Source organism: Aphis gossypii, chromosome 2, assembly GCF_020184175.1.
Source record: "Aphis gossypii isolate Hap1 chromosome 2, ASM2018417v2, whole genome shotgun sequence".
Classification (NCBI taxonomy): Eukaryota; Metazoa; Arthropoda; class Insecta; order Hemiptera; family Aphididae; genus Aphis; species Aphis gossypii.
In genome coordinates, this window is record NC_065531.1 from 5450359 (window position 1) to 5474518 (window position 24160).

The window sequence follows — 24160 nt, forward strand, 5'->3', positions numbered from 1 at the left end:
TAAACGATTGCGTGCATCACTTACCCCGGTCCGCCCCTTCGAACCCGTTCGCAATAACGCCTGACATCGCGAAACTTTTACTGGTCATGAGAATCACTACCCATACATGTTACATGTAAAAGTATAATATTATTTTAAGTAGTATTTGATTCCTGATTCTGATAAAACGTAATTAAACGAAGATCGAAAGTGGCCAATATAGCAGTGCCTTGATCGGAAATAACTTTATTTGTTTTTAAAACTAAAAACTTTATAAAATATAATAAATAGGTACAAGTTGAGGCGTCCAGGGTGGACCAGAGTAGCCCTAAATAAATCTAAAAAAATCTGAAGCCCCCAAGGCCCAACCAAAAATGTAAGTTTATTAAGTTGGGATTCATTCAATTTTTATAGTTTTAAAATAAAACACAATCATTAATTGGTCCTTGAAAATTAAGACCGATAGGAATACAAAAATATTGTGACACAATGTGTAAGCATTAGAATATTGTAATGTAGGTGAGTAAACATCGTTTTAAACATTTTGAAAAGTATGTAGGTACCAATTCAAGCCACATAAATTAAAGTGTTTTTAACTATATGAAAAGGATAAAAACATACTCGAGACATTATCTATGCTCCACAATATTCCATCTAGCTTAAGCATAATTACTAAAGAAAAGTTTGAAGCAAAATTGTTAAATTTTGACGATATTATAAAGAATTTTGCTAAATGCCATGATGATAGTGATATTATTAATATTAAAAGTACCATGTACCTATATATTAGTATGAAAAATTATAAGTTTTAGATGCTTTTAAAAACTATTTTAAACGTTTAATATGACAAATTTGTTATTTTATTATCTATTGGTTATTAAATTAATTCCAATTAATAATTTTTGTGCAAACATACTAATATACCCATGTGTCAATGTATGAAAAAGGTCTATTTTGCAAAATAGAAAAAGACCTTTATGTGTCTGTAAAGGAAAACATTATACTAGTTTGGGCAACTTCAATGTAAAGATAGGACAAAGAAGAAACTATTGTGCTATGAATAGAAACCCTAGCCAAAACATTAAGAATCAAATGATAATGGCACTATGTTAAGTGAACTTTGCTGCTGGAAGAGCCAATTTGACAATTATAAAAAGCATGAAAGATTATACAAGTAGATATACATGAATACTAATTGAATAGTACAAAAACCAAATTGATTACAAAAGGATAATCAATAATAATTAATCATTTTAAGAATTATATAAAAAGAATATAATATTGTGAATATTATAAGAATCTGATTTGAGCTCTAACAAGGTCTGATTAACCTAAGAACATATAACAAACTATCGCGATGACTGATAGACACTGTGTTATGTACCTACCTGTTCTGAAAATAAATCATTCCTACTTAAAAGCAAAAGACATTATTTTTATAACAAATAAAATAAAAGACATACATTCTACGTAGGTCGAATGGTGGAAAAAATATTTAATTTGTTCTCTACTTATCTGTGTAACATTATTTTTTCACAATTTGTCGTGTGTTGTTAAATAATGGTAATATTACTAAAAACATCTCAACAATAATTAATAACATAATTTTTCTTTGTTATCATAGATTTTATTTCTCATAAATTTATAATATAATTTATCATATTATATTATACTATTGGTACTTATTTGATAGTTATATAATAAATTTTAAACACAAATACATAAAACAAAACAAAACTATAAGTACGTATTATAACCTTAAATTAATATTAATAACTTTAAAACAAAACTGTATTATAAACGAAATGGTTTACCCACACCCGTTTTTTGCTTAGATACTAATCTCTTTTGAACTAAAAATATGTATAAATATATTATGTATATTTCTGTTGATCCATACAGTAAAATTATACATGTATAATAATTAAATTTACATTTTTGTGTTGACAATTATTCAGATACATAAACATCAAAATATAATATATATTAAATAATACATTGACAATTTTTGTATAATACTGATAACCTATGCTTATAGCATTTATTCTTGATTTTTTTTTCACAGCCCTTAAGTTTAATTAAAATAAAATAAAACTGTTGACTATTATATCTTCAAACACAGTGTTACAAGAACATTATTATATGGTAACATAGAATGACTAATTTAATACAAAATAAATTATATATCAAGTTGTACGGCTCACTAGAATATATTTATATTGTACCTAATAATTTCCTTTAGAATTTGTTTTGACTTTATTTTAAAATTTATAATTTAAAATATTTAAATTGTATATAAATTTATAGTGTTGAATGTGTAAAAAAAGTTTAAAGACAATAATAAGAAAAATTAAAAATTAACCATATTTATAAGATACAGTTGTTTCACAAATAAATTATTAATAAATCTATATAAAATAATAATACTTAATAATGAGTTATCAATAATAACATTGTAACATGTTTACATATTTCAAATATATTAAACGACTATTAAAAATTAGAATAGATAGAGTAAACAGTTACATGTCAAATTTAAATTTTAAAATTAAATATAAACAGTCATAAATTCTAGTTAGTCGTACAAGTTGTGTAAATATTTTAACAAAACAAAACAAAAACAAAAAATAAATATATGTATATTATGGACCTATGTTTTACATGTACCAATACTAGTATAACAAATAATATCTGAATAATTTATTTTTATAACGAGAATATAGATGAATTAAAAATATGAAAAAGAAAACTGGAGCCATTGCAAAAGCAACTATGTTTTCTTGTATGTCTAACAAGATAAAATTAAATAATATACATATGAGAATTATTTAACAAAATAACATTTTGAATAGATTTAAAAAAAAATACAATTATATCAATGGAATGCTATAAATTAAAAATACTAGCCAAATAATATACATTTTTTTTTTCCCGGTCATTCTTATTTTTTTATGCCTATAAACAGAATACCTACAACCTATGGTTGATTATTTTGCCACTCATAATTTATATTAATTAGATAATTTAAAGCTAAACAGTGATTCACATACATAACGCTCTTGTAGGTGAGTAATAAGACAATTTATTGTCATAGGTATATCAAAAAAATCTTTTTATAAAAACAATTTTAAACAATATCTATTTAACTTCTTAGAACCTTTTTTTATTTATGTTAGTGTAAACAACAACTCCAAAATAAATGTATAGAAACATTAATAGATATAATAATTATTAAAAACTGATTGAGTTACAAAAAAATAATTATTATTATTTGTTATCACCTTTCAAAATAATTTGAATCAATAATTTTTTTTTTTTAATTGAGTTGAAGCTTGTTTTAAAAATACATCTAACACCAATTATTAATATACAAGAAGTATTCAATTAATATTTTTATAAAACACATTAAACATAATATTTTCAATGAACAAATATATTATTATTCAAACATTTTAATATTTTTATATAGACTTTGTCATGTTAATAATTTAAATATTATACCATAATATCTTTCAAAGAAATAATTTCAAAATTATCATTAAATTGTACAATGATTGAATAAAACAAATATAAATAATTGGAAGTAAATTGATAATAAATAAATAATACAAGGACAACAATGGTGTAAATAATTTAGGTAACAAAGCATATTAAAGATGAAATGTGTATGTAAAAATAAAGTACATAAACAATAATTTGTAAATTTACAAATTAATTAAAATATTGTCTTTAGGCTAATTTTGTCTACAAGATTTGCACAGTGCAATAGATTCAGAAATCAAATTGTGGAAAAATACTCAAAAATTACTAGTCATAAAGTAGTTACGAAGATAATATTAACATGAAAAGGCCTACCGTGAATTTTGGAGTATTTTGTAGTATACTTAAATTTTGGGATACTTCTTTCTGTTCAAATTTAATCTAAGATTTCAACATATTATGGCCATAAATAATGTTGCTTAAGCTTAATAAAACAAATTATCACATGTATTTAAAATAAAGATGGACATCTGCTCCAGTCTCCTTTTTGTTTGCACTCCCAATATTCATGTGTATAAGTAAAACAAGGCTTTTTTGTCCATTTGCACACATCTCGTTTAAACCATGCTGGTTTGATAGCACTGTTATCATTTTCTTGGATTGTATCATCATCTTCTTCTTCTATAAAATAAAATTATAAAAATCATTTAATGAGAATGACACATACCCAATATGTAAAGAGTTTACTATAGACAATTTTAATTAAATTTTGAGAAGAGTTAAAATGTTTTATCTTAAATATATTAAAAATACTACTTAAAAGTAATTTTTAAGTGGTTATCAGTGCCAACAATAATTATTACGTAAAAATAAGATTGTATAAAAAACCGCTTTAATACGGTACAAACTTGTAAACTTGTAAACTTATAACTAGTTATAAGTATATTATTATAATATTATTTACAGTAGATTTACCGAATTTCCACATTGCATGGAAAATAACTTTATCTGTGTCATAGTGTTTTTATATTTTTATATCAATACTCTAACTTGTAATAAATAAAAATAAAATAATTAATCAATAATTTATGGCAGAAATTTAATAAGGCTACTGTAAATGTTACCTACATAAGTTTGTCTTGCATAAAATCATTTTCATAAATAAATTATGAGTGTGTAGTGTCCTCTTAGAATATTATTTACTACTGATTTAATCAAACATCTAATGGTTATAAAGTATTTTCAAATAATGTTTATTATAGTATTAAATATTGTACCATTTTCGTTGATTTGATTAGAATCTGCTATCCTGTTGTTTGCTTTGCGATTTCGGACTCTCTGCATTTCCTCTAACCTAAGTTTCTCAATATTAGCTTCATCCCAAAGACCAAACTCCATTAAACGTTGATCTGGTCGTAACCTTGAATCTGTTGGTGCTATACCTTCTTCAATTTCATTCAATTGGCTTGCCAACACGGTGAAATAGTAGTATTTTTCATTGTCAGATCTTCATATATGTCAATAATAATAAAACAAAAATACATGATTATACTATTTATCATTATTATGTATTACATGTATTTTTGCTTTCTACAAAACTCACGGAGGTGCTTGTCTTTGCCAGGCAGTTATATAACTTCCTGTTTGACATGTAGGACTTTCAATAGGGCCTTCAAATTTGGTAACAGGCGCTATTTCAACTTTATTGTCCCAGGTACCATTTATAACCCATTTAATTTCATTATCTTTATCCATAACATATCCCTTTACCTAAACTCAAAAATGTTTATAAATTACAAAATACATACAGATTTACAGCATTTTTAACACACTTTTCTTTGCTGATCCCTAGTGAAATAACTGTAGGGTATATAACTTAAACGGCATTTAGAACCATCTTTATGATTTGTTATTGTCATATCACCTGTTTGATCAACCCACAATTTACCAACAATTATATTATGAACAGTAGTTGTGACTTTAGTCCAAGTATAATGATTCCCTGCAAATAAAGAACAATTGTTAAAAATTAAAATCTATAAATAGTTTGCATTTAATTTTCAATAAATTGAAGATTCACAACTAACCAGATGCTGAGAATTCAAGATGAGCAATACCATTGGGAATTGCTTGTAAGTATTTACCGCGAAATTTTGAGGACATTGAAAATTCTTGCCAACAAGACCATTCTTTACCCGAACAATACTGGGCCGAAATTGGAGGATGATGTGAAACCTTGATTACAATTTTTAATTAAACAGTTACTTACGATTAATTAATAATACTATTTTTACTTGTTCATTAAATGCTTTCCAACCAAGGTCTGACATTCTATCACATTCATATGTTTCACCCAACAATGGATTAAAAGGTTTACTTGTCCGGTTTACAGTTGTTGAATATGATGAAATTGTAAATGCAGCAACATAGGCCATCTGCTCAAATGAATCTTTACATTGAGCTGCTGTATCTAAAATATTTGAATATTCAAAATCCTCAGTAATTCTTTGTAACATTGATAGTGGTTCAGAAAAATTGACCTAAAACAAAAATTACATTAAATTAAACTAAAAATTTAATCAAGAAAATTAATTTAACAATACCGGCATTGGTATTTTAGACAAATCTTTTCCAATACAATTTTTCAAAATACTCCAAATATGTAATGGGTGATTTGGCTTGTCAGTGACTCTACATCTTCGTTGGTCTTTTTGTTTTAAAGGATGTTTAATAACATCCTCTAGAATTTTTTTTGCATGTTCAGAGAGTTGAGGAAACATCCTAGCAGATTTATTATTTTCATCCTAAAAATAAATAATAATTAAAACAAAATAATTTTAGATTTGCTATGCAATATTGATAATATAATACATATATACATACACGATCAGTATTTAAACCAGTTGATGAACAAATCGCAGCTGTTAATATAGCTGATGATTCAGCAGGATCATCAATATCACTACTAGATCCACCACTACAATCTAATTCTTCATTAACTAATTTTTCAAGAACCTTAAATAATTTTTAGTTTAGTTAGTTAAAAGCAATCAAAATAAATTCTATAAAATACCTGTGAGCTTGAAAGAGATTTATGTTGGATAATATTTTGAGACTGACAATTAACTAGATAATTATTTGTGGTTACATCAAAGGAATCACCACCTTGAGCATCAAAAAATTCACAACTGTCTGAAGCATCATCTTCATCGGTAGAATCACCTAAAAATATACAAACATAATATTTAGATACATATATTAAGTAAGAAAATAATTACAATAATAAATAATAATATTACATTGTGAATAATATAATAACGCATTTATGTATATTGTATACTATTGTTTATTCGAATGCAACGATTAAAAGAAATATATGATTAACACTAACCTAATCAATATAATTATTATTATAAAAATCCTTAGATAATACACATTATTGTGTATATTATCTAAGTAAAAATCATACAAATTAAAAATATTTTAACAAAAATTAAAAATCAAGTATATTGATAAGTTTTAAAAATATATACAAAGTAAAAATAAAGCTAACATACGTATTAATATAAAAATTGTATATAATATACTTTAATAATACAAATCTTTAAAATGAAAACAAACATATTATGATATTTACAGTTAATAATATTATATTTTTGATATTTATTAATAAGGTTTCTCTAATTATAATGTAGAAACAATAACACATAGTATGTAAATATAACCTTTGAATCGTTATTATAAACAAATAAAATACTGTAATAGGTTTATCATAAGATTTAATTGATAAAAAATATTCAAGGCAAGACTAATTAATGAATTTAAGAAAATGTATGTCTTTTTGTTACACCAAAGAAAATACAACAAAACACATGTATAAAAATAAGTCATTTTGTTTAAAATTTTTTTTATTGTTTCAGTAATAACACAATTATTATAAATTATAAAATCATATTGATAAAGCATTATATTTATGATTTACGATTTCCAAAATTCCAGCTATTTTTTTGATTAATTTTTATTACACCACAATAAATAACTATTAAGTATTTCTCTCTTAAACCTTTAATATTTTATCCTAGAAGATGACAATTTAATTTAGAATTTAATTTGAGAATAATTTTTAATACCTAACTTTGTAAAAAAAAAGTTATAATAATGTTATAACATATTTTTGTTTTATACAAAATTGGCTTGCGCCCAAGTAAATAGGGTAAATAATATAATATAATGTAATATCAAACAATATAACAATTAGTAAATAACAAGTATAGATAAACATATAATAAGTAAATAACACTAATGGATTCATATAATATTAAGAAAAAAAAGGCTCTCATTTGCCAGCTTCATTAAATGATTAATTGGCTCATTAGTCATACGATTAGTAGAACAGAGAGAAATATGAAAAGAAATTTTACTGAAAATAAGACATAAGGCCATAAGGATACTTTAAAATTTACAAGAGGAAAAAGAGAGGAAGTATCAATATTTTAAAAAATGAGTTTTCTGAAGAAGGATAACTTATGTAAGTATTAACTGTTAGCTAAAATGGATAGGTTGAGTATAGTTAGGACAGGAGAAATCATGAGGAAGGTTTCTTGACTACGAAGTATAACTGGCATAACTGAGGTATTTCTTCTTTTGGACATCTTCAAGTTGAACAATACAAATTATCACAATGTGGATTGTAAACCATTGAACTGTACTCAAAAATCGGTCTGACGAGAGCACAGTAAAAAAATTTAATTGAATTGATATAATAACTAATTATACTATGTCATAAATTATCTATTAATTATTTTAAATTTTTAAATAAAAGTTTATATTAATATTTTAAATTTAAATATATTTTAAGTCTGATAATGTCAACTAAAAAATTTTAAACAGATAATATTATATTAATAGTTGATTATAATTTTTGACATAAAAAGAATGTTTAAAATCGAGAATAAATTATTCGAACTTAGATCTTTCATTTCTTCTAATTGTATAACTTTTGAAGAAAAAAAATTAAAAAGCCATGAAATAACAAAATCAAATGGATAAAATTTTATTTATTTTTTTATTTTTAAATAATTTTATTCAGCGGCTATTCTATAAATTTTAAAATAATCTATTAATATGTGATCATTATAATCTGTATCATTTAAACTTAATCTATACTTGTATGAAAAAATATACAAATGTATAAAAGGAAACCCTATAAAATATTAGTGATAAATAAATAGTAAATTCATTTAACATTCATTGGATCTTCAATTAACTCATGCAAGTTAATAATGTTTATTGATTTATACAATTAAGATAATATTAATTCACATAATCAAATTAATGGTTCAAATGATAATTTATTTTTATTTTTATTTTACCATAATCAAACACAATACTAAAATGAATCTATCTGTATAATAATATATAAATATACTATAAAATGTCTTTGTTTATACTGGTATATATTATTAATATTTAATTACCTTGTTTGTCGTTATTAGCTACATGCTCCAATACAGTTTGTTCCCTAGCAATTTGATCCACCATTTCTACTAACTGTATACGCTGTCGCCGTTCATTATACAACATCTTTTGCCATTTATTACCCTGACTTTGAGCCAAATCTAAATACTCCGAACAATTCTAAAATACATAGTATATTTTTACAATAATTAATGAACTTTGGTTAACAATAATTTTAAATATTACCAAGTAAACTATAATAACTATGAATATATAATAGTTTATGGTAGTACACTATAATGTATCAAAAACTTTTATATAAAAATTGAATAATTTCTTTTAGTTTTTATAATATTATATTTATACCATATCATTCCACAAAATTTGCTTCAATATTCAACTTTAAACGCAGTCTTGAAACAAATTTGATCTAGTAAATACTTTAAAGAGGGAATGAAAAGTTAGAAATTCCAAACAATTCTTTTTTTATATAATTAGGAAACCAGTTTAAAGGGAGAGATTTTAAATATTTATACAACACCGAGTTTTGAAAAAACCAATTTTGATTTTTGTTTTAATTTCAAGAATTTATCTCAAATGGAGTTGGTAACATGAAATCTAAATTAACTTTATTCAAAATTATTAAACAAATGTAAATTTCAAACTTGGTATGATAAAATGTCTTCTTCTATAAAACCAATACTACATACAAATGATGTTTCCTTATATTTTTACTTAATATAATAATTGTGTAGGTACAACTACAAACTAATAATTGTATTTATATACTCACGGTTACCATACCAACTGACGCTATACGTATCAAATTTGCACGTTCCATCCATGCTTTTATTTTTGTGGAGACATCAGGAGGTATGTCTATGGTTTCTAGTTCAGTTAAGCACCGTTGAAGAGCTTTGCTATGTTTAGATATAATCTCACTTTGAGATCGCAGTTCAGATAATTTAGTATTTAATGATGACACTACAGATGAAACTTCTAAGTTTGCACTCAATTCTTTTTCCTTGCCTCTATCTAAAAACAGTAATTTAATAAATATTAAATACATTATAAATAATTTGAAGATTATCATACCACAGTAAAAAAATTGTAAAAACATGCAAGATTATTAAGTTAATTATGTTAATAGTTTAACTATTATATAGTCAAGCCATAAAATTGTATAAGAAAAAAAGATAAAGAAAATGTAAAAAAAAATAAGATATGTTTTAATATCTTTACTACATTTACCAGTATTTGTATGTCCAATTTCTCGAGCCTTGGCCAACTCTAATTCAGTTACCCATCTTTGCCGTTCTACTTCACTAGTAGCACGGAGGTGAAAAGTTTGAGTGCCGCCATTTGATATAACAATTGTGCATGAATCTTCAGTGTGTATTGTAGCCCCATTCAAACTAATGGTACCACGACATAACTGTGATATTTCAGCTTGAGTTCTGAAAAAGAAATAATTATTATTAAAAAAAGATTATACACCTATATAGTTATGTAAGTAACATCAGTTTCTCATTCTAAGATAACATAAATTAAATACTAACATACATTACTATCTATCTATACAGCACTTAGAAGAGCACACATATTTATGAACAATGAACTCACACAAATAATTTATATAACATTAATATTCAATTAATATTATTCAATATTATTTTAAAACACATAACATAGCAATAATTTCAAGATTTCTGCCAAAAATAAAAAATAAATACATAATTTCTTATAGATACCTATAAAATATTTAAATAACTTTATATTGATCTCTTTTAGAAATAATAAATAATTTTGTGATTATATAAAAATTATATTTTTTGTTTTTTTCAATAATGTCTGTATAACGTTTTACCTAATTATACTTTTAAATACATAGTGAAAATAAGCTTGGATCAACTTAATTGTATTCATTGAACTTAAGAGTACCTAATTTAAAAAATTTAACTTTAAATTAAAATGTATAACTAAAAATTTGCCATAATCAATATAGGTAGGTACCAAAGAAAATTAATTGTGAGCAACTATGCTAACATTTTAAACAATTAAAGCAATATATTATGCATATGTTATTTAACTCTGTCCACTTAAAAAATATTAAAATTAAACTTCTATTTATACATCTTACACATAAAATTAAGTTAAAAACTCATTATGTTAATTTATTAAGAATTTCAATGTATATATAAAGAAAACAAAAAATATATTTTGACTATAAGGAAATGAACTTTGAAGGTCGTATAAAATAGAAACCAATGTATTTAAAATAGTAAGTTATAATGTTATATAATATGATTCGGAACATCAATATAAACTTAAAATGTTGAAACTTTCAACATTGTATTTAAACACAAGAAACTTATAATATGATAAATGTTCAAAATATTTACAAAATAACACAGTAAAAATTATTTAAAGCAAAATATAAACACAACAGAAGCTGATTTTAGAGTATACCAAACAAAATAATATGATAACTTAAGCTATTGAAGTAAAGTTTTTACGGAGTTCAATTATATTGTTGATTTTATTTTAATACATAATAATATATTTAAGCTATACATAATATTATACAAACTAAATGAATACAAGTTTAATATATATTTTCTGAATGAATAAGATATCCCCCTTCAACTAAGTTACATTTACAATTCATATAAATATTAGCTAGTTAAATAAGAAAATATAAGCAAGTAAATGTAGACAAAGTTAATTTTCAAGGAGTGCAATTTTCATATATTGTTTATTGTTTATTTAACTATTTATTTTTCTAATTTGTGTTTTACTTTAAAATTTATATACAGAATAACAACTATAAATAAGTCATTAGGTTTTACACCTATATAATTAATATTGTTGATGATATATTTAAAATTATCTGACTAGAAATGTGTAAAGTAGGTGAAGAAAATAATGTTGTTAACTGTTAATGAAGAGGTTATTCATTAATTTTGTTTGAACGTTCATAACTAATATACGGACTAATATACTATATAACAACCAGCAATTACACAATATGATTCATTCATTATCTGTGTATTCATAAGGTTACCTGATATTCAGATTAAAAACACTGTTAGATAAAAGTGAGATTCTTGCGTTCTTGGCATACACAATAATAGTTTAAAATAACAAATTTTTGATCAAAAATATTTAACTTATTTGATAATTAATTGTTAATAATTTTAAATTATTTGTATTATTATAAGTATAGTTATCTATTAGACAAATTTAATATTTATAGTAATTATTTAATCAAAAATGTTGGGTTATAAAATTAAAATTAGAGTATGGTTATGTATACTAGTAGCCTGCAAAATATCATCAGCACTTAATAATGGATTAGCTTTAACACCACCAATGGGTTGGCTTGCTTGGCAACGATTCAGATGTACTATTGATTGTGAAACATTTCCAGACGAATGTGTAAGGTAAAATTAAAATATATAATTAAAATTAAATATAATGTATATGGTTATCATGAAAATAATTTCTTAAATAGTGAAAAATTGTTTATGACTACTGCTGATTTATTAGTAAGTGAAGGCTATGATAAAGTCGGATACAAATATGTTGTAATTGATGATTGTTGGATGACACACAATCGAACAGCAGATGGAAAATTACAAGCTGATGAAAAACGATTTCCACATGGAATTAAAGCTTTAGCTGATTATGTAAGTAAATAAACAAGTCTTATCATAAGAAAAACTTTAATAGCGGAATTTCATAATTATTATTAAATAATGCATTTTTAGTAACCAAATAGTTTTTAGTTTATTTATAATTAATTAAATAAAATGCCAAACTTATAATACTTTAATATATATTATGTATATTTATAAATTATAATAAAACCAAAATATTTTTGATACAATTAATTATTATTTATTAAGTAACTATTTTAAGTAATAATTCAATTATTAAGAAACTAATCACACAACATAAAAAAAAAATTTAATATATTTGAATCATAACCTACTATAAATGATTACATATGAACATTTAATTTAAAATTAAAATTATGTAAATGAACACAAAAATAAATAAATATTTCTTCCACATAAAACAATTTATTACTTTTACGCTAAAATGTTGATATTTTTAGGTCCATTCAAAAGGGTTAAAATTTGGAATTTATGAAAGTGTTGGAACAAAATCTTGTGAAGGATATGCTGGTATTAAAGGTTATGAAAAAATTGATGCTCAGACATTTGCAGAATGGGGAGTTGATTATGTGAAATTAGATGGATGCTATACAGATGAACGAAAAATGGACACAAGTAATTTCATACTTTCTATAGTAATTTAATTATTTACATAAAAACAAATTCAAATTATACAATAAATTTAATAGATTTTCCGCAATTTGGAAAATATTTAAATGAAACTGGAAGACCAATGATTTACTCTTGTTGTTGGCCATTTTATCAAGAAGGTAAAGGAATGCAGGTAAGTAGAAAAATAATTTTAAGATAAAATGCCAAGCTACAAACATTTTGACTAGGTGGACCAGTAAATGTATAAAAACAGATAAGTTAAAACTAATTAAGAATAAAACACATTTATATGTATATAGATGGTAAACAATTTTTCCAGATCATAGCACAATATAAACTGATACCAGATAAAACAGATAATGTAGCTTGGCACTTAATATTAAATTAATTACTTAAATACTGTTAAAAAAAGGTCAACTATACACTTGTATCACAATCTTGTAATTTATGGAGAAACTATGGAGATATACAAGAATCATATGATTCTTTAATCGATGTTCTTGATAATTTTGCGGTGAAACAAGATATTTGGGCTCAATATGCAGGTCCAGGACATTGGAATGACCCAGACATGGTAAGATTTTAAAATAGTTATAAAATAGTTTATCTCAAATTTTAAATCAATACAAAATATTAATAAAAAATGATTTATTTTTTAAGTTATTGATTGGGAATTTTGCATTGAGTCATGAGCAGAGCCAAACACAAATGGCTCTATGGGCTATTTTAGCTGCGCCTTTATTTATGTCAAACAAATTATCAACTGTACAACCAAACTTCAAGAAAATATTACAAAATACTGACGTAATTGGTATAAATCAAGATAAACTTGGTATACAAGGCAAAAGGGTTTATAAGGTTGCATAAAATTATACATATTTATTATTTATAAATTTTGAAATACCTACATAAAATATAAGAATCAATAAATAAAAAATAAAAAAAAATAACACTTGAAATAATTTTATAAAAAGAAAACTACATATCATATTATTTAATGTTTTTTCAGGACCAAGGAATTGAGATATGGTCAAAACCAATTGAACCAAAAGAGGAAAAATACTATTCGTATGCAATTGCTTTTGTTAATCGCCGAACAATAGGAACACCATTTCCATACAACATTACATTAAATAATTTAGGATTAAATAACCCAATTGGATACAAAATAAAGGTATAATAATTTTTTGAATGCAACAATGCATAGGTACATAATATGCAGTAATGATTTATAAAAGACCCTTCATTACTTTTTTAAAAAAAATTTGTTATTTTATTATTTTTATTATTAGATGCATACTACTAAAGGTTCAAAATCAAAAATGTTTCTTATTTGATAGTGTTAACTAAAAATGTTAAGTCCCTATTTTCAATCACAAAATAATGTTCACAGAAACAAAAGAAACATTTGAAATTAATTATAAGAATTTATATGTGAACAAATAATTTAATAAAATTATAATCTCAAAGTTAATTACAAATCTATATTAATATATATATTTTTCTTCATTGTTTTATGTACCAACCACAAGAATTTATTTGACGGTACTACAACAAAAGAAATTTTAAAACCAGATTCACTGCTTAAAGTTATAGTAAACCCGTCAGGTAAACAAACATTACATAATTATTTTAAACATTTAAATTAAATATAAATTATTGTTTCTATAATTTTTAATAACTTATTAATTTTTCAGGTGTAGTCCTATTAAGAGCTAATATTATTTCAAAATATGAGTACATACATGGTCGATACATTTGATGACTTCTTCATAACAGGTGTATGAATACCTGTACTGGAACAGTGTACATCATAGATATAAGTTAAATTGGTAGAAATATAATAAATGATATTGATAAAATATTACCTACCTACTATATAGTAAGTAATTAAAAAATCTACAAATTTGAAATAATGATGAATAAATATTTTTAAGCAACAAAATAATAATTTTTTTCTTTTTAAATTATAAATAATATATTTTGAACTTAACATTTTACTATAAAATAGCCAACATTTTAATTAGACCCTTAGCGATAATATATTTTTGGATAACATGAATTATTATATGATTTTCTCAATTATTACTGTTTCCATATATTTTTATGGTTTTTAATTTTAGCCTTTAGTTAGTAGGTTAATCTATTTTAAAATTATGTCTACAAATTATCATACCGACATAGGATTATAGCATAGCACAACTACCTTGTTTGGTTTTCCAACCAAATGACCTATTTGGTTATTTTAATCCATTTAATAGTATTTATATCACTAAGCTATCTACAAAATTTTACTGAACATTGTTATTCACTTTTAAGTTAATATAATATAATGTAATAGTTATTAAATAATATTAGAAATAGTTTTTGACAAAAATTAGTTCAACAGTGTATTGTTAATAGAATAATAAGTTATACAATATCCTTAAAAATAAGGGTTGATACACCATTTCTTTTTCATATACAGAGATATATCACTGAATCGTTTAAAGATAAATTCAAAGATAAAGTATCCATTATAATAATTTACTTAATAGCAAGTTATATTTGAAACCAATAATAAAACAGAACAACATCTCTAGTTTTTAATATTCTATTTGTACTAGAATCTATAGTTGTTCCCGAGGTTGTTCTATAATTCAAAAGTTTCTTCCCGTAAAAAAATAATATAATTATTTAAATATGAGATTATTTTGATATAAATGTTTAATTCATTATTGCAAGTTTCTTTAAATTGTAAGATATTAATTACATTTTTGAAAGCATACAATATTTTTCTCAATACATTTGTTTCTTTGTTTTATGTTTTATATGGTTGTTTGATATAAAATGATAACACATTTTTGTACTTAAATATTTATAGGGATTAGATAACAACTTAAGTGAAAATTTGGCACTAATGTATATTTAAACTACAACACTGCAGAAATGTATTATTTTAAAATCATACAATTCATATTGTATTTCAACATTTAATAATTATTCATTCATAACAATGTATTGAAATTGAATAATTGTTTTTACATACCTAACAAAAAAAATATAAATAAGGTACCAACCCAATTTTTGTAAATCTCCAACCACCCAAAAAAAATTGACAAATGTTAAAAAAAAAATATTCTTGAATAGGTAATTAACCATAAAAATGTTAACTTTTATAGTGTTTACTAAACAATGTTTGATAAAATGGAAGTTTTATTAGTACTAATTTGTACTTAATAAGTAGGTATGTAAATAATATACAACATATCATAAACATGAACTTTTATATAATAAAATATAGGTAATTATTTTGTCAATTGGTACAAATGTTTAACTGGGATATGATATATCAGTTGTATAATATTACACTTAGAATATATTATGTAAAATATTCAACATATTAGATATGAAAATAATATTAGACATCCTATGATATTGTAATATACTTTGTAATAAAACAAAATAACTCAGTTTATACTAGAAGCTATAAAAAAAAAAAAAACTAGAAACTTTTCAATTGTGAAATGATAATTTATAACATATTTATATAAGAATGTGACACCCATAATTTTTTTAATATATAAGACAATTGTTTATTATAGGTATATTTGTGTTCAATAATTGTATTAAAATATTTGCTTATGTGTAAAATGTCACCAACCAATTTTATTTTAAACTAGTTAATAAAAAGTCCAGAGATTTTTTTGTTAATACATACACAACAAAAAATGTAATAACTAGGTCAAGACTAATGTTTATCTGTTTTATAACAACAACTCTAGTTTTTAAAAATTAATTCATACAAAAATTGTAATATAGCTAACCATAATGTTGAATACAATTAGTTAGTATAATATACACAAATATAATGCGATTTATTAATTATAATAGGAACATTAAATTTATTAAAATATTAACATAAAAATGGTTTAAATTATTAAAATATTTGAAGTTATTTATTTTTAACTGATATATTATAAGGTATCTCTACTTATTGTATTAATGTAGAATGTGCATATTATATGCTAAGGTCTAAATCAATGTAGATATACCTACCTACTTCAATAATTAATATGTTGATACATATTAGGTAATTATTGTACCTTATTTTCTTTTTCAAGAACCTTAAACTTAACAAAAAACTACTTAAATAATTTAAATTAAGACTAATTTTTGAGATTATTGAAACTGTAAACTCTCAAAGAGGTAATCAAAATTATAATCTATACCTACTAGGTAGTATAAATAATAGTTATGTGCATATCCACATAAGAACAAACATCGCAGTTTGAATGTAACTGAACACAATCAACTGTGAACTAGGTAATCGAAACAAATCAAACCAATGGTGACTTTTGCGATAAAGTTACAAGCCAAAATGAAATAATAACAGGTCAAAATACCGAACAGCTCCAAAGACATAAGACAGATATCTAGCTAGTAATATAAAAGCCAACACTTAAAAGCACATATCAGTCTAGGCATATAATCACTATGAATGGTGTTTATCTGATCACGGTGAAATACCATACCAATTAGTTAACGGCAGCAATCGTAACACAGTCATGACATTTACCTGTAATAGGATAGTACACCGTTTGACAGGACGAACCACCGCTTCTGATATCCTTTGATGTAATTTGTCCATTTGAACAGCCATCCTTTCATGTCCTCGTCGACCATCGACAGCGGAGGCGGCGGCGTAGAGCTTTTTCCGTCTGATGCGGCCATCGCGACGAGACTAAACCACTACCAATAATAATGATGACAGCAACGGTGGTAGAGACCGTAGTTGTCCGACATTTCTCTTCTCTCTGCCAATAAACTACATACGCACAACTGAAACGAGTAAGAACGAGAACTGCAGCAACGACGCACAGATATTTACTTTTGGATATTAGTAATTAGTATTAAGTACCTATTAATAATAAACAATATTTTCAGTTTTCACTATGAGATAATTGTTAACCCTTGTCCCTTTGCTCCGTCTACCGTCACATCGGTTGACGATAACGAACGAACAGCTGACAGAACTACGACTACGACGACGACGACACTCGGAATCGCCGAAGTGTCGAACACTGAACAGCTGCTATATAGTCATATAGGCCCGGCAATCACTCGCATCAGTGCGGCCAACGGTCTTATCTTTATTTTATCCGTCGCTAAGATATTATAAATAATTATAATATTATATACCTTTAATTTGTGGTTGCTATGTACTTTATTGGTTTTAACAAATGACGATGAAACTACCTATACAATAACTATTATAATATTGAATATATATCTTCTATTTTCATTATTGTCCTTATTCTTTTTACGCCAAAAAAATAAATATAACAACAAAAATGCGTGATCGAAATTACTGTAATAACAACAATATTATTATTATTACAAATTTTTACGATTTTTACGTAACCACTAACCAGCTGCAATTTATACCCGAGGGCTAGATTACGTGTACGGTATACACTATACTTCATTAATTGTGTTCAATATTTTTCTTACACTAAACCGACGAGCGGAATCAACGCTTGGAACTTACCTACGTACATCTTTAACATTTTTCCCACATTTTGAATCTACAACAATGAGGGATCTATGTTAACGTCACTACACCCACATTCATGCACGCTTGCCATCACTTTTATTGAATCACAATGTTTAATAACAGTTTATGACCACTCAATAATGAATAGGGTGATAATGAATTTGTTTTTTTATAGGGGACTATACTGTCTATACTTGAGTTCAATGAATGGGGTGGACGAAAAAAATTACAAATTGTTTTAAAACCATTGCAATGGTGACTTTTGGTCTACAGATCTCATTACAAGTTACAACGAGGTAATTCCTAAATTGGCTTATGACAACCCGATTTCCATTGTCCTCCATCCTAGAATATTGTAGCTAATACGTTGCCACCTACCAACGTTGGTAAATTGGTTCCGATGTGCATATAATATGATACCCTGCCCTCGGCTCCCGTATCTTTTCATTATTTTCGTCCTTTTCCTTGCAGAACAGTGTGTTTCCTATCGTCCGATAGAAGCTCTGAAGACCGGACCTGCAGGCTGCAGCATAAGTCAGCTGCCGATGAAGTTCTGGTACTGCACATCGTCCAAGAATGTTCAGAGGATTGTATGGAGACTTCATGGATCAATGTCAGAAACATCGACGTCTCTGCTACCCCCTTCACGAATGCATTTATTGAAAGTTTGGTGTTTAATGCGGATGAATCCAGTTAGTGGTAACAATAAAATAGGTAAGCATCATCAATAACACATTAACACGACACATCCGATCTACATAGATAGTTTTTGAAGCACCGACAACCCAAAATATACTTAGGTATTAAAACCGACTACACTAAAGTAAAACTGTAAAAGTCAATGCCACTCCATCCTATAACCCCCTCTATCACACACATTCCAAAAGAATCATTACATTATTTGTATTAACTATTAATTATTAGACCCTTTACTCATTTGTATCTACCTATAAGGCTATAAAAGATATAAGACCTTTTTACCAAATTATTAATATTTTCTGAACCTATAGGTAGGTATGTCATATTTCATACCTAACTCTTAAGTAATTAAACTTAACATAAAATAATAGGAATAGTAATATAGGTAGGTATTGAAAAAGATTAGTCATTACAAAATCACATTATTAGGTACCATTTTTTACCGAAAAAAACGGTATGCTATTACATTTTTCTTACAAAGATCTAGAAAACCATAACGGTCAGAACGTTAACGAGACGTTTATCTCGTTTTATAAAAAGTAAAAAGTAATTTTTTCGTATTTCTTTTTATGGACGAACCTTCAATAATATCGTATTGGGTATTTTGATTACGCGCGTCCCGAATATAATGACAGCGCCATCTACCTCTATCGTACAACTCGTGAAGACGTGAAATGTCCACGATGCACCATCAACTGTCATTCGCTTTATTTTTGGTCGCTAGATGGTGTTGCCATATTCGATTTTTGTCTTGAACGAGTGCAAATAATATGCGATTCTGTTTGAAACTGCCAAATTCCTCACTACTTCACGAGTCTAGGATAATAATTATTTGTCGCAGATCGTTTCGTTAACGGCTAACCTTCCCGCAAAATATCAATTATGTGCCTATCACTAATATAATAATATACAACAATATTACATTTTTTTTTTTTAGTAATTTTTGACATTTTTTCATACCTCATCACTACCAGACATCTTGCATGCGTTCGTTCCTGATTAACATTTAACACACTTTGAGGTTTGAAACATCAACATAGATATGTTTTTCAATTCGAATCAGGAACATTTTATCATTCTCGCACTAAAGTTTTCAGCTTTAATTTCCAAGCACATAGGCGTGCGCAAGGGATATGCAATCATAGGTACTTAGGCAGCAGATTTTTCCAGGGGACATATCACATAGTATAAACAAAATTTCGTTTTAAACAACATTATTTTTAAGAAAAAAAAAGTTATAAAATATTTTGTAATTATGATCTACGTTTAATATTATGTGACAAGAATTATTAAATTATAATAATAATATGCTTTTCAATAAACACGCCTTTATAAAAACATGTTTTTAATTTTAAACAAAGAAAAAAACAATTGAAAAATCTATTATTTTTGGTACTTCTTACTTATCGCCCAGCTAGTATGCCTCATAAAATTTATCGCTTCGTCAATCTTATTATAAAGATTAAATATTATTAATAATAAAAATGTTAGAAAAATAAATGTTAATTATATTTTCAAGGAACACATTTCATCAGCCACATACCCTGCGATTTAAGTCTACACTTTGCACACGTCTATGATGTACTTAGTCATGTAGACAATGTAGCTGCATTGCCTGCATTGTATAATTATTTCTCAAATTAATTTTTAGAATAGTAGCCCATTCCTTGTTAAATTGCATTTATAAATGTAGAATAATCTGACAGTTTTATATAATTATTTGAAATATTTAGCCTAATTGCTTTGTTGGGCATCACACATATTTGTTAGACTTCTCTGTAGTCCCTACGTTCAACATCCAAAACGTCCAATGTCTGCAGGTCTAAATCTAAAATTAAACTTTACTCATATTAGTTGCACACTTACTTACAAAAAAGAAAATGTACTATTATCTGTTAAATCACTACGGTTAAAAAAAATGTTTTTTGAAAATAAAAATTATACAGTTAATTAGAAAACCATTTTACGAATTTACTCATGTACATTATAAACAATATGCTACAAAGTTAAAATAGAAAATTCAGCAGTATTAACATAGGTATTAGAAAAAATCAGGTCAGATTTGGTACCTACTCTGGAATTTTAAATCATTAATTATTGATTAAATTGATTAAAATATATAGACGTAAGACTTAATCTTTCGTAATATCAGCATACAACATATCCCATATAGGTAAGTTGTTAGTACCTATGATTTATTTGGTGACCCTAGGTTCATGGTTTCATATTATATATCATTTTACAATATTTATAATATCATAATGATTTTTAACTGTCTAAGATATAAAAAAATGTACAACCAAAAATAAAACAATTATTTAGCTATTTCGGCTGCGGCGTAATGTTCGGATTTAGTGGCTCACGGTTCACAGTGTACTCGTATGTTGTATTTTTAATTAATAGTAACTTGGTAGTTACGGAATTGACTTTTTAATATAGGTACCTACCTATATTCCAAATATAATTATTGTTTATCGACTTATCGTTACTATTACATGTCGATCAAATAGTCTCAATTTCTCGTCGCTGATAATTTTTAAAAATATTATTATACATAGACATTATAAAATTGTAAACATTTTTAATATCTCTCCTAATGTATTTTACAATGATATAAAAATTCTCAAATGGTGCAATCATTATCACAAAAAAAGTGTTAACATTTGAAAAAATATTAAATTTTTATGTACTATTCAAATCCAATGTTTTTACTTTCATTTTATATTGATGAATAACAACTGAATTTAGAACCATAAGTTAATTTATTATTTGACAACAAGTAGGTATGGAGGTATAGTGTAGATCAGGGGATTCCAAACTTTTACATTCGTGGGCCATTAAATACTAATGAGTAATGTGAACACATATCATTTTAAATTTTCTAGAAATATATTATATGATATGTACTTATAAATATTTAAAACTATTTCTTATAATATACTTAAAAATATACTTAGTATTAATTTTAATAATAATTTTTTTTTTTTTACAGTAAGATATTCCTAGCTTGCGCTGTCTATGCCTAATGATCTTAGAAATAATAATACATATTTTGACTTGTTAAGTGCGATAGCTAAATTTAGTTAACATTTTAAGTTAAGTGATAATAATTAGTAAGTAATAGTTAGAGACTGACAATTAAATTAGAATGTTTCTTAAGGAAATAGATCACGCGGGCGTCCACATTTAAGGCGGCGTTATGGAGCTGGTTTGATGTTGAGGTGGACAGGTGGTAGTGCATTGAGCCTGTTGACTTGTGGATGGATTTGAAGAAGCTCACAGCCAAATGTTATTTTTATTAATAAGATGTATGAAATTGATGCTTTTCTAGTAAAATTTTATCAAATTGTGGTTCTATGTTACTGAATACTGATTACAATTTTCAAAATTTACTCCAAATGTTAGTCAAATAACAATAATAATAATAATTTATTTAAAAAAATAAAACTAGTGTAAGCTCAATAGTATTATATAGATTTGAACACAATAAAAAAATAAACACAAAGTTAAGGTATGGCTGATCTATATTTTGATTCAATGCATTTCATTTTAGAAAAAAATTGTTCGCACAAATAAGTTATAGCATGTATATTGTATAATGTATACAGCTGATATATATTAAATTGTAATCATTTTTAAATTTGGATATTATAGGTATACCTGAATGAAATTTATATAAAAATCAACTAAAATCTCTTCGAAATGTTTAATTTTTAATTCATCATTATACATTGCAAATCAATCGTTTCTATTTGTAAAGTTCAAGGCCCCTGATACAGATTAATATTTTGCGTGGTACTCTGTTAGTAATTTATCACTATACTCTTCAAATCTGTATCAACATTTAAGTTAAAATTAAATACCTACTAAAATTAGGTACCTATCTAACTAATTAACTACTCATTTTAGATTCTGAACGAAATTATGAATGTATTGATTTTACAATGATGTGTGTGTGTGTGTGTGTGTGTTTTTTTTGTGTCTGTGTACACTGTACAGCATAACTTGTCGAAATAATGCTTCAATTCCAAATTTTGAGGGTGGTAACCGATGGCAAAGTGAATATCCTTGGTGCGTCATAGAGGTCAAAAGTAAAAATTTTCTAGTAGCTTTCAAAAAATAATCGATAGGTTTGGCTTACAATAATTATAAAAGTACTGAATGTTGGCCAATTAAAAATTTTTTATCCTTAGTTTAAATTTTTACGAAATCCAAAATTCACTCGTAAAACAGGTAACGATTTACTATTAAATAATTTTAGATTTTTGTTATGGTTAAAAATTATTAGTCGTAAAAACTTAAAACATACACCAGTTGTTTAAATTAGCATTTTTTGTACATGATTTAATTTTAGGGTATTCAGGTCATTAAAAAATAAACCACCTTTTCACCACCCAATTTAAAATATATTATATCCTAGGTTAATAAATCATCTCCGTTTAGAAAATTTTTTCGTATACATTGATACCTATCATTGGTTTCATATTTACCACAGTAATTACTATTTAAGCTCGCTCGTTTAAATCATAATAAATAAATAAAGGCTATTTTAAAATAATATGTCTACCGAAAAATCAAATTAATGTTTTTGAGCCTTTGAAATTTTAACTTTAATAATTTAGTTTGATTGTACATTACATTATTACCCCATAAAATAACTATTTCTCATCAAAGATTTTTAATGTTTAATTATAATACTTAAAAACCGATAACCGTA

The 24160-nt window shown here is 25.3% G+C and overlaps 2 protein-coding genes across 3 annotated transcripts; one reads left to right on the forward strand and one right to left on the reverse strand.

Annotated features, from left to right (window-relative positions):
• Positions 1-1584: 1584 nt before the first annotated feature.
• On the reverse strand, positions 1585-18275 carry LOC114129774 (oxysterol-binding protein 1). Of its 2 annotated transcripts, XM_027994605.2 has the most exons (14): positions 18109-18275; positions 17767-18029; positions 10168-10373; positions 9710-9951; positions 8937-9096; positions 6533-6681; positions 6343-6474; positions 6063-6263; positions 5754-5999; positions 5547-5694; positions 5292-5461; positions 5063-5229; positions 4737-4966; positions 1585-4140 (listed from the first exon to the last, which is right to left on the reverse strand). In XM_027994605.2, exons 2-14 carry the CDS (start codon positions 17919-17921, stop codon positions 3971-3973), a joined length of 2376 nt encoding a protein of 791 aa, XP_027850406.1. In that variant the 5' UTR covers positions 17922-18029; positions 18109-18275; the 3' UTR covers positions 1585-3970. The 2 variants fall into 2 exon arrangements, with proteins under 2 accessions (XP_027850406.1, XP_050058050.1); XM_050202093.1 differs by having other exon boundaries at positions 17767-18272.
• Positions 11998-15336, forward strand: LOC114129775 (alpha-N-acetylgalactosaminidase-like). The gene is made up of 9 exons (XM_027994606.2): positions 11998-12359; positions 12431-12605; positions 13037-13211; positions 13286-13380; positions 13621-13782; positions 13869-14066; positions 14218-14382; positions 14741-14816; positions 14906-15336. Exons 1-9 carry the CDS (start codon positions 12190-12192, stop codon positions 14968-14970), a joined length of 1281 nt encoding a protein of 426 aa, XP_027850407.1. The 5' UTR covers positions 11998-12189; the 3' UTR covers positions 14971-15336.
• Positions 18276-24160: the final 5885 nt, after the last annotated feature.

Coding starts and splice junctions, on each gene's coding strand:
- LOC114129775 (XM_027994606.2), top strand. CDS start 12,190: ATGTTGGGTTATAAAATTAAAATTAGAGTATGGTTATGTATACTAGTA. Junction 13,212..13,285: donor TGAACGAAAAATGGACACAA/GTAATTTCATAC, acceptor TAAATTTAATAG/ATTTTCCGCAATTTGGAAAA. Junction 14,067..14,217: donor AAGGCAAAAGGGTTTATAAG/GTTGCATAAAAT, acceptor ATGTTTTTTCAG/GACCAAGGAATTGAGATATG.
- LOC114129774 (XM_027994605.2), bottom strand. CDS start 17,921: ATGGCCGCATCAGACGGAAAAAGCTCTACGCCGCCGCCTCCGCTGTCG. Junction 5,462..5,546: donor TCTTGAATTCTCAGCATCTG/GTTAGTTGTGAA, acceptor CTTTATTTGCAG/GGAATCATTATACTTGGACT. Junction 4,967..5,062: donor TGGCAAAGACAAGCACCTCC/GTGAGTTTTGTA, acceptor ACATATATGAAG/ATCTGACAATGAAAAATACT.